This window comes from Xenopus laevis, chromosome 3L (assembly GCF_017654675.1).
Source record: "Xenopus laevis strain J_2021 chromosome 3L, Xenopus_laevis_v10.1, whole genome shotgun sequence".
Lineage (NCBI taxonomy): Eukaryota > Metazoa > Chordata > Amphibia > Anura > Pipidae > Xenopus > Xenopus laevis.
Window position 1 is genome coordinate 28,616,941 of NC_054375.1, and position 12,271 is coordinate 28,629,211.

The 12,271-nt window shown below is 43.8% G+C and overlaps 1 protein-coding gene across 3 annotated transcripts in view; it reads left to right on the forward strand.

Annotated features, from left to right (window-relative positions):
- The first annotated feature begins 4,590 nt into the window (after window positions 1-4,590).
- jade2.L (jade family PHD finger 2 L homeolog) overlaps window positions 4,591-12,271 on the forward strand; it is a 126,241-nt gene continuing 118,560 nt past the window's right edge. The window contains exon 1 of one of the 3 annotated variants that reach the window (XM_018252014.2): window positions 4,591-5,455. In XM_018252014.2, the coding sequence (XP_018107503.1) occupies window positions 5,453-5,455 (3 nt within the window). In that variant the 5' untranslated portion in view covers window positions 4,591-5,452. Of the gene's footprint in view, window positions 5,584-12,271 lie in introns of all 3 variants that reach the window. The other 2 variants (XM_018252015.2, XM_018252016.2) reach the window with 2 other exon arrangements.

Genomic DNA, 12,271 nt, shown 5'->3' on the forward strand with positions numbered 1-12,271 from the left:
GGCCCCCCAAAATGTCTAGAGGTTGACCTGTTTTACCAATATTTATTTAACTTATATATGAATTAGGGCCTCATGGGGCCCCTATACTTCCTGGGCAGGGTCTGCTTCCACTGTAGTTATGCCACTGTTCAGGGCCACAATCAGCGGGTGACAGTGGAGACAGTGCTCCCGGGCCCTGAAGGGGGGCCTGGCCGCACTGAACAAATTTTGCCGGCAAAATTTACATTGATTGCGTCCCGTGCATTCGCATGACGTCAGTATGCACGGGCGCAACTCTATTTAAACCTCCGCAGCCTGCTGCCTTGCACACAGAAGACTGAAGATGTGTCTGGAGAAGGAGCTTCTTCCTGGGGTCGAAACTGCTTCCTGGAAACGGCGAACATGCGGAAGACACCGCTGGAGGAAGAAGAAGACTGCACAGGAGAAGAAGACCGCACAGGAGAAGGAGTCGCCACTGGAGGCCCCCAGTTGCAGGTAAGTGCCACTGACCACCAATGTGAGCCCCTCAACACCGATCTGAGCCCCTGAACCACCGTGCCGGCCTCTGAACCCCCGTGCTGGGTCCCTGAAGCCCCACTGCAGGCCCTGAAGCCCCCCAAGGAAGGGCCCCTGAAGCCCCAATGCGGGCCCCTGAATCCCCCAATGCGGTGTGGTGGCAGCTGTTTATATAAATGAGGGGTGGAAGATACTCTCACTGGACTTTCCCAATTTAAGAACATTCTTTATTCAAAGCATATGTTCCCCAATCTTTATTACCACCATGTTTGTCTGTTCCCTTATATTGATGCACCCTGACAGTGGTTGAATGATCAAGTGCCTGTATTTATTTCAATGTATGCATGGTTGCTAGGATAATTTGGACCCTAGCAACCAGATTGCTGAAACTGGATACTGTAGAGCAGGGATCCCCAACCTTTTGAACCCGTGAGCAACATTCAGAAGTAAAAGGAGTTGGGGAGCAACACTAGCATGAAAAATGTTCTTGGGGTGCCAAATAAGTGGTGTGATTGGCCATTTAGTAGGATTGTCATCCTACATTGAGGTTCTGTTTGGCAGTACATCTGGTTTTTATACAACCAAAACTTGCCTCCAAGCTAGGAAGTCAAAAATTAGTACCTGCTTTGAGGCCACTGGGAGCAACATCCAAGGGGCTGGAGAGCAACATGTTGCTCACGAGCTACTGGTTGGGGACCACTGCTGTAGAGTATCTAATTAACTAAAAAAAACATAGGTAATAAAAAATGAAAACCGAAAGCAAATTGTCTTAGAATATCACTCACTACATCATACTTAAAGGGATACTGTCATGGGAAAAAAAAATTTTTTCAAAATGAATCAGTTAATAGTGCTTCCCCAGCAGAATTCTGCACGGAAATCCATTTTCCAAAAGATCAAACAGATTTTTTTATATTCAATTTTGAAATCTGACATGGGGCTAGACATATTGTCAATTTCCCAGCTGCCCCAAGTCATGTGACTTGTGCTCTGATAAACTTCAATCACTCTTTACTGCTGTACTGCAAGTTGGAGTAATATCACCCCCTTCCCTTTTCCCCCCAGCAGCTAAACAAAAGAACAATGGGAAGGTAACCAGATAACAACTCCCTAACACAAGATAACAGCTGCCTGGTAGATCTAAGAACAACACTCAATAGTAAAAACCCATGTCTCACTGAGACACATTCAGTTACATTGAGAAGGAAAAACAGCAGCCTGCCAAAAAGCATTTCTCTCCTAAAGTGCAGGCACAAGTCACATGACCAGGGGCAGCTGGGAAATTGACAAAATGTCTAGCCCCATGTCAGATTTCAAAATTGAATATAAAAAAATCTGTTTGCTCTTTTGAGAAATGGATTTCAGTGCAGAATTCTGCTGGAACAGCACTATTAACTGATTGATTTTGGGGAAACATTTTTTTCCCATGACAGTATCCCTTTAAAGTTAACTCGAAGGGGGCCCAAAACATTGCCTTGAAGGAAAAAAAGTGAATTGCCAATCCCACATCAAAAAGAACCCCAGTAGCACACTGATATCCTCCTTGTGTGCCCGAAACATTGCCTGTCTCTGTATAAATTAGGCTGAGAGTGTGTGTGTCATGGATGTAAGGATGATGCACAAAAGGAGTAACAAAGGATCTGTGGTCTGGCTACTTGTGTGGCTCCCAACAAGTTGTGCCAACCCAGCCACAAAAAAAAAAAAAAAAGATTGCCACAAGTAGTAAAGATTTAAGACAATGTATAAAAATCACATGCTTACTGGAGTACTGTTTATTTATAAGTATTTCCATACATTGGGGCTCAATGTTCATACTATGAATAGGGTTGCCACCTGGCCAGTAAAAATTATGCTTTATGCCAATGTTATTAATAGGAAAATATGGCAAGAATACAGGAAGGCCAGTATTTTTTTTTCCAGAAAAGGTGGCAACCCTAAATATGAACCATCTGAAAAGTTGGCCTGGGCAGTACCATTAAGCATACCTCCCAACTGTTCCATTTTTAGAAGGACAGTCGATCTTTTGACAGCTCAACCCACCGTCCCTCGTTTGTACTGAAAAGTCCCGAAAAAGAAACAAAGTTTCTAACTTAATTGGCTTTTAGCAAAGAGCCCAGAACAGCCAGAGCAAAAGATAAGAAACTTTTATAACAATTTCTAGATAAGCAAATAAGTAATTGTAACAACATAAGATAACAGGTCCCTTGGGAGAAGTTAGACTCACAGCTTAAAGGGCAATTCACCTTCATTAGCAAAACTGTAATAACTGGAAAAAAAACCCCACAGAAATATGTTCAAACTTTCATAACCTGCCAAATTTGTAAAATGAACATGGTAATTAGGAGGTGCTCAAAACAATTGGGCAGCACTAGACACGCCAACTTTTTGGTCCCTCTTTTTATTTCCAAAATGTTGGGATTGTATATGCTATAGTACAAGTAATGTATACTATTATCATAAACGCCGCTTTTAACTGATTTTTACTTATTTTGTTATTGTTCATCTGTTATGAAGGAAAGAGAAGTATAAAGTTGCTTTACAAAGAAGATATACACATGACACCGTATGAGTAATGCCAAAAATATGTATTTGGCCTTTAGGAGACACAAAGGCATGAGATGAATGTGATTGTTTATATGTTTTATTCGGAGTACACATTGAAAGAAATGCAGTAACGTGACATTTTCTATCCGAGGTTTGACAGCTTGGCAGCAGCTTCCCGAGCAAGAGCTGCTTGTTGCCAGGCTATGCCGACGTTACGCTGGAGGCCGCATCCAGTGCTTATCGCTTGAGGGCTATACCAACACGGAAGGGGTAGGCGACAAAGCGGGAAATGGTGGGTGTCTTGACAGCGCCATTTACAGGCTCCAAATTAAAAATAGATGACATGGAAAAACGTGTGCCCCTTAAGCAACCGTGTGTAAACATTAACCTGCCTCAGCGTCTGCTGCTGTTTCCCCCCCTGACATATGTCGCCCCGCCACAGCTCCTTTTTGGCCTTCCTACGGGTTCCTCTGTGCGCGGGCTCTCCCAGGGGAGGGGGCAGAGGAAACACCTGCAGATGTCACGTAAATATTAAAGTGCTGGAGAAACCGGGGCACCTTATGGGAAATAAGCAGAGAAAGTTTCCTGGTGCCCTGGGTACAGCTTATAATGGGGCGGTAGGGCATTAACCCCAGATATGCCAGTAAGATAATTGTTGTTCCATCCCCTGCCTCAGCTCCACAACTGGCCAATGAAGCATGTCCAACGTCATTTGCATAATGTACTTTTGATGGAAGATGTGCTGATTTAAGCAGGAAACATTGTGGACATAAGCATGGAGATCAGAGGGCTGAGTGAGAGAAGGCCTCTGCATAGTGTATGGCAGGTTAAATAAGGAAGGGTTAAACAAGTAAATGCAGCAGAGCAGAGGCATGAGAAAGCTTGTTTTAGTCCGGGCAAAGAGGGGAGGGGGGGGAAGATGAGGTAGACTGTTCATTGAGGGGGGAGATGGGAGGAGTCTTGAGTGAAGAAGGTAGGCGGACAGCTTCACTTCGGATGGAGGAGGAGTAAAGAAGCAGCCCTGCAATTTACAGCAAAGGGAAGTTCACAGAAGTAGGACATTTATAAAGAATGGCCTGGGCACCACCAGCTCTTTAGGTTTGAGTCCCCCCTCCCAAGGATTCAGAATGGGCTCGTCTTCAAGTATTTAACGCTGCATCAAATGCATCCGCTCAGTAAATAAAATGCGCTTCTTTCTAGGCCGGCAGTACAAATGGCACCTGGTTTACATGCGTTGTAACGCTGAGGGTTGTACAGTGAGGTGCTTTCCGCCTCCGGGCACCGTCACAATTCACACAGACCTCTGGGCAATCATTCTCTATACACTACAAGACTTTTATGCTAGCATACAGAGGGCCAGGGTATAAAATGTGACTTTTCATTCCCTTCCGCTTTTACCTCTCCTAATAAAACTCTTCTTATATCCATCCCTTCCCACCCCGACTTCTCTCTCGCACATGCAAGGGACGTCCCTCGGCCCCTCCTCTGCCTTTCTCCTCCCTCGCACCCTCCCTTCCCCTCACATCCCAACCCCAAATCAACCTCCTGTTTTGTGAAACCTCTTTTGACGCAGGAGAAATGGCAAATTTGAAGTACGTCATTAACATGGCGCCAAAAGATTTTTCCCTGTGAGGTTGCTCGCTGCTTGTGCTCGGAGCTCGTGCCTGGCTAGGGCCGCGACAGGTTCCGCGGAAAGAAGAGTTTAGCGAGAGAGAGAGAGGGGCAGTAGAAGTGCAACTAATGAGCCCAACTGGGATGAAGTGAAGGCAAAACAGGGGAGGAGGAGGAGGGAAGTGATGGGGGGATAAGAAAGTGGGCTAGGGAGGGGGAGTCAAGCCATACTTTGGAGGAAAGGGGTGAAAAGAAAAAAAGGGGAGGGGGAATTCGAAGGAAAAAAGTGTTTTGCTGGGGAGGGAGAACCATTGCGAAACCAACCTGATCTGACTTGTAGTGCAACCCGACACTGCAGCCTTTTTTATTTTCTAACGTAATTTAACTATATCTTGTCACAAACACATCAACGATTGTCAGCCGGAGCCCCAATCAGAGAGAGAGGGACCCAGGCAACACCCCCCTCCCCTACCTGCTCCTACAAGCGCCCAAACCCCCATCCAGCGTGAGACTGCCATAGGACTGAGTGCAAAGTATAAGCCTTGCAGCACCCACCCCCTTTACGAAGGCTGCAACCATTCATATCAACATACACACACACACGCACCTCAGGATGGCTACATGCATCCTCCACACAAACCCAGCGAGGAAGTGACAACGCGCTGCCAATTGATACGGGATTGAGGAACGTCCATCTCATCACTGCGGGGAAGCTTTATTTCTGCGTGACGTCCATGAAGTTACTTTGGATCCACTCCTAGTAGGGAAAGGCTGGGGAAACAGTCTCTGGATACACTCTGCAATGGTACGCACCGCACTTTCTCTGGGAGGCTCATGCTCTTTTCTGGGTTCCCCCCCACCCCCGTTGGATCCTCCCCTATTTTAACCTGAGCTAATCTCACCGGTGCAGAGAATCCCCCACAGCACAGCAAGGTAACTGGCGCAGATACGGAACTGGCATTAGGGGTGGCGGGTTGAGTGCATTTGCTGCCAGGGGGAGGAGGAGGGCGGCTGACATATGTATATAGATCTTTATAATGTGTATATATCTTTATAATGTGTGTAAAGGGAGTTGCCAGGGCTGTGGGAGCAGGAAGGCTTGTGTTACGTTTGCACGGAGGAGCCCAGTACAGGAGGAGGAAGGGGGTGATGTGCATCACTATTAGGCATTGCGCATGTTGCCTCAGTCATGTTCAGAGTTAAGAGGGGCGGGCTGAATTAGAAACAACAACTTTTAACCCCTTAAAGGGGCAAGTTTATATCAGCACCCCTCTGTCTGGCCTAGTGGAAGGGGTTAACGAGCCTCGTTAATATCAAAGAAAAAAAAAAAAAAAGAGCAAACGCCTCATATTAATGACTGCGGCAGCGCTCCTCCGAGACACCTTGTGCAGCTGCTGCTGCTGGCATGTGCGTTGCATTGGTATGTATGCCGGGGAAAGGCAACCTGCTAGACTCATGCTTCTGCTGCTGCTACTCCCATGGCCTCACACGCCTCCTTGCTCCTGCCAGACAAGGCGGGAGTTTGTAGTTCAGCAGCAGCTGTTATGCGTGAACTTGGCCTGAGGTGTACGCGTTTCCTCGTCGTGCGTGAACTTGGCCTTAGGTGTAAGCGTTTACCCTTCGTGCGTGAACTTGGCCTGAGGTCTATGCGTTTCCCCGTGACAGGCTCATGGAGGATGCGCTCAAGGCATCTTGGTATCCTCCATTACCTTTCACGTGCGCAATGCTTAGGAGATGCTAAATGTCGGCGTGTCTCTAGCTTAGCCAGGCAAATGTGCATCCGTACAACAGAGGATGCTGGGAGCTGTGCTGTCCTAGAGGATAGCAATGGAAATGTACTGTGAGGGCTCGGTGCTGCACGTTGGCGGAGAGAGCTGTAGGGGGCGTGGCTGTTGTTTACCTTCTGAAACTCACACGGTTCCCTTCCGACGCCTCTGGGGGCGTCTCTGCTCCTCTTTAGATGATCGTCGTCAGCTCGCTGTATAAACATTTCTCACTCCCCCTGCCACACACACGAAATAAAATGAAGTCACCTCCTCCTCTCTGCGTGCTTCCCTCTGCCCTTCACCGCTAACACAACCGTACCCAGCCCTCCCTTCTCGAATGGCCTGTGTGAAAGATGCGGCCTCGCTAATCGCTGCAAATTGCTGAGACCAGCGCACGCGTTTACCACCTCTGTGTAAAACCTAGGACACATTATGGCGTCTCTAAGTTTTTATTTGTGCAGGATTCTCAGTGTTTACATGTATCAGTTATGGCCAGCCTGCAGCTTCTGCTGAGGTAGCTCTGCCAACATTCACAAACAACCCAAGACTTCTTAAATAAAAAAACAGCTAGGGGTTGCCATCATTGGTGTTAAACTGCCTTAGCAATGCCCTATAACATCTCTACACATGTTCCTTGTAGTGGGGTGGCTATGAGCCAACATGATATAGTGAATAAACTACCCCGTTTGTAAATTATAAGGATATTATAAGTCACCAAGGAATTTCATAAATACAGGTCATGAGGTAACTATTAATATCCTTATATTTTGCAACAGGAGGTACTTTATTTATTATAATACACAAGTTTCAGTGAGCCTTGTGACAGAAATTCCATCACTACTCACCGTTTATAACTGATGACCACAGTACTCACCGTTTATAAGGATATCATTTACAAGATATTCGTGGCTTTTGTGTATTATAATGTAGTGCGGTCATACTATGGAAATAATTTTGTTATTGTATAGATTGGGGAACCTATGGTTTGCCTGGGCGTTCATACACCGGGGAACTGAGTTAGGCCCATGTGCCTGCAGTTTGACAGTCTCACTATAATGTAAAATAATCATAAAAGCATCCCCATGAAATGACAGACCCCTCATTTTAAAGTGGTTGTTCACCTTTACATTTACTTTCATTATGAATGAGTGATATTCGGGGACAGTTTGCAATTTAGCATTTTTTTTTTAATAAACAGGGTTTTTAGAGTTATTTAGCTTTTTATTCAGCAGTTCTCCAGTATGCAACTTCAGCAATCAGGTAGTGAATATAGAGCACTAGTATAATTACCCTTAAGCTGTATTCTTAAGGTATCTTGAACCCCTGCTTCCATCCAAAGTGAAATCCAGTAATGCAGACAAGTTTGGGGAAAGTATACCAACAGGAGCAAAGCTGCTACACAGGTGCCTGAATAAAGGCACCTGTGCAGCAGCTTTGCGTCTGTTGGGTATTCTTTCTCCAAACTTGTCAGAAATCAGGTAGGTAGAGTCCAAATTACCCTAGCAAGTATGCAATGATTTCGATAAGCAGTGTCGGACTGGCCCACCGGGATACCAGGAAAACTCGTGTGCAGTGCCGGGCCAGAGTGCCCGGGGGCCCCAGGCAAATGGGCAGCTACGTCGCCCCCTTCACTGCGCGCGCAGACGTGAGCGTGCGCATGCGCGCTGGCTACAGCCTCACTGTGCACACCACCCTGCCGTCAGATAGGCGCATGCGCATATACGCACATGGTACATGACACGCCACCCTGCTGTCAGATAGGCGAATGCGCACATGTAACAGGGCGCAAACCATCCTGACGTCAGTTAGGCGCATGCGCACACGGAACAGAATGCCAGACTGGACAGGGGTAGGCAGCAGTTAAAGGTATGTGCCGGGCGCCCCCCCAAGCTTTGCGCCCTAGGCACGTGCCTACTCTGCCTACCCCTAGTTCTGGCCCTGCTCCTGTGTATGTATGTACTGTGGGCCCTTGTGCTGCTAAACATTTGGCCTTTTTCAATGCCATTCCCTATTTCTTTTAGAACAAAGAGGCTAAATAGATGGAATAATAGATTACAGTATGTAAAGAATAGAGACTAGGAAAGTAGAGGTTGAGTGAGGAGAGGAAGAATAATAGCACTGAGAGTGGGTCTATGGTTCTTTTGTGGGCCCCTGGTCTAAGGTTTTTGGGTGGGCCCCTGGTGCCCCAGTCCGACACTGTCGATAAGAGCCTGGAATAGGAGAGGGCCTGAATAGAAAGAGGAGTAATAAAAAAAAGTGCAATACATTTGTAGCCTTACAGAACATTTTGTTTTTCAGATGGGGTCAGTGACCCCCATTTAATAGTTGGAAAGAGTCAGAAAAAGAAGGCAAATAATTCAAAAAAAATAAAAAATAGAAAAAGCCATTCAATAACATACTAAATGTGAACTGAAAGGCAAACCACCCCTCTAATTCCCTGCAAGAGCAAAACATTGAAAAGTTTCTTGTATATGACTGAGTTTTAGATACTGGAGGACTGAATTTGGCCCACGTGCTTCCTGTTTGACAGTCTTGCTATAAAGCAGTGTTTCCCAACCAGTGGCTTGCGAGCAGCATGTTGCTCACCAATCCCTTGGATGTTGCTCCCAGTGGCCTTAAAGCAGTTGCTTATTTTTAATTTTTGGCATGGAGGCAAGTTTTAGTTGCATAAAAACCGTGTACTGCCAGTCTCCTGTTGCTGCCAGTCCACATACGACTACCAATAGCCAATCACAGCCCATATTTGGCACCCCCAGGAAATTTTTGCCTGCTTATTTTGATTTCCTACCTTTTTTACAACTGACTGTGGCTCGTGGGTGAAAAAGGTTGGGGACTGATGCTATAAAGTATAAAATTATGAATCACCCCCCCCTAAATTGGAAGGCCTCTCATTTTAATTCACTGCAAGGACAAAATATTAAAGAAATTTGAATTAAAAGACTGAATTTTTCACTTTTTCTTTTCCTCTTTCATAGTTATGGTATATCTGCTCCAAAGTTCGTTACTCAATACTAGTTCTCCTGGTTCCCACTTCTAGTGGTTATATTGTAGTTCACCTCATTTAGGGTAGTACTTATTTCAAATTGATTGTGGTGGCTGCAGGGAACCCACCAATGAGCTCTTTGACCTGGACCCACTAGCACTTGAAATCATTCCTGCGCCGATGATATAGGTTAGCAGGCTTTAGAGTTGGAAGGCATCAGACCTTGCTGTCCCTGATATGGACCTAATCACCTGAAAAAGATCTTGGTTACATGGCAAGACAAGTTATTAGTCTCTGCAAGAATGTGGCCCATGGCATTGGGTGATTTGAAGTAAGTAGAAATAATATAAGGTATCCAGATAGTTTTAAATTTATGACAGACTATTGTTAGACTTAAACAATAGTTTAAAGGTGATGGCTCACAGGGAGAGTTGTAGCCCACGGTTAAATGAACAGTAACATCAATAAATGCTAGTGGAGTTAGTGCGGGTAGTGTAGAGCTGGTGGGGGCCATTTTTTAAAAAAACCAAAAAAAAAATACTGTTATCCCCAACCGGAATGCATACAAGCATAGTAGGGCAGGGTATAATGAACAGTCTGTATGAAGTGTTGCACAATGCAGAGGTTTACACTCTGAGTTTGCGGTGTGAACAATGCAGGGGTCACTTAGAGGCACATATTTCAAGGGTCGAATTTCAAATTCATGTGTTTTTTTTTTAAACCACCCCAAACTTTCATATATTCAAAATTCGACTAGTCACAATTTATTATTAAAATCTAATTTTGTAAACTTGAATGAATTTAAACCACCCGAAAACTCGAATTGAATGTCAGGAAGGCTGCAAACATTACCAAATTGATCCCTTGACCTCTCCCATTAACTTAAACAGTAATTCGGCAAGTTTTAGTTGGCAAATAGTCAAATTAGAGTTCTTAAAGGGTAAGAGTATAATAACTCTCAAAATTCGATTAAAACTCAAATCGAGTTTGGATAATTCAATATTCGAATGAGCGTTTTGACCAAAAACCTGAAAATTCAAATTAGATATTTTGCTTTGACCCTTATTTAATCTGCCCCTTAATCTCAGTATTTATATTTTAAAGATTACACAAGGTAAGCAGTCATAGCAGCCAGACTTTAATGTGGGGGCTTCGATTACTATAATCACCAGTGTCAAAACTTGTCACTTGGTATTATGCAGTATTGACAAGATTTGTCCCTTTCTTTCACAAGTAACAGCTAATGCATACTCTTATTCTTTCCCGCCTAGACTACTGCAACTGTTACTAGAGATTCTACTCATTTATGGTTCAGTTGTGTACATTAGTAGATCTACATTAAAAAAGCTAAGCATTTTAAGATTCATAAGAAATTATAGTCTAAACACTTTCCACAGGTGTATTCTCTGTACTATTTACAGTGGATTAAACTTTAAATATTTTCAATCCAAACTACAACTTTAAAATATTTTATTGTAACGTTCTACAATCACTAGTTGGACCATACTGTTTACAGCAGAGAAAGCTCCTTTAAAGTCCTCGCAATTGTATAAAACTAGCAGACAATGGTGGCTAAGTTCTTGTCCTGAAGTATTGTAAAGTAAGTTAGATTGAAAAAAGATACACATCCATCAAGTTCAACCTTTTAAGTCTATATATAACCTGCCTAACTGCTAGTTGATCCAGAGGAAACAAAAAAAACCCATCTAAAGCCTCTCCAATTTGCCTCAGAGGGGGAAAAATTCCTTCCTGATTCCAAGATGGCAAGCGGACTAGTCCCTGGATCAACTTGTACTATGAGCTATCTTTCATAACCTTTATTCCCGCACTTGCTAAAAAAGCCTCCAAACCCCCTTTTTTTTTTTTTTTTTAAGTTATCTATTTTTTTCCACTACAGCTGATTCAAGGAGAGAATTCTACAACTTCACACTGTAAAAAAATATTTCAATGGAACCTCCTTTCATGGAATGGGTGCCCTTCTATCAGCGGCAACAACCTACTGATAAATAAAGCATTAGAGAGATTATTATATGATCCCCTTATAAATGTATACATAGTTATCATATCCTCAAGTGCCATTGTAAAAAAAATCCCAACTTTGGCCAATCTTTCTTCATAACGGAGACTTTCCATACTGTTTGCCAGCTTAGTTGCCATTCAATAATATCCAGTATGAGCACGGGAAATCAAAATTGAATGGCATAATCTAGATTAAGATACCAGTGCTCTGTAAAGTGGAAGAATAACCCACTCCTCCCAAGTAATCAGACCTAAGTTTAGAAAGCAGTCTTTTGTGGGCATTATATCTAACGGTTTCGCAAAATCCAAATAGATCACATCTGCTGCAACCTCACTGTCCAGATTCTTATCTACCTCATCATAAAAAGCAATTAAGTTTGTCTGACATGACTTCTACTTCATAAAGCCATGCTCAAAAGGCCATTCTCCAGAATTACATCAGCTTTCCTCTAATCCATTGGTACATACCAGATGAAAGTTCATATATAGAGACTGGTCTAAAACTGAACTTAGCTCAATGAGTACTAGACAGTGTATTCCATCTGGTCCTGGTGCTTTGTTCAAAGTCATTTTGAGTAAGCCTTAATGTAGTGTCAGCCACTGCCTATATTGAGGTAAGCCAACAGTGCAGCTCTCAGGTGGCACTGAAAAGAAATGATTTAGAACATTTGCCTTTTCTATATCTGTTATAACCACATTGGACACCATTTTTTGAAGGAGCCACACTCCCAACCCAAATCTTTTACTTATAATAAACTTAAAAAACTATTTGGGGTTAGTCTTAGCCTCTGTCGCAATGTGCTCCTCATTTTCTATCTTTTCCTTTTGGATTGCTGTTTGCAACATTTTTATA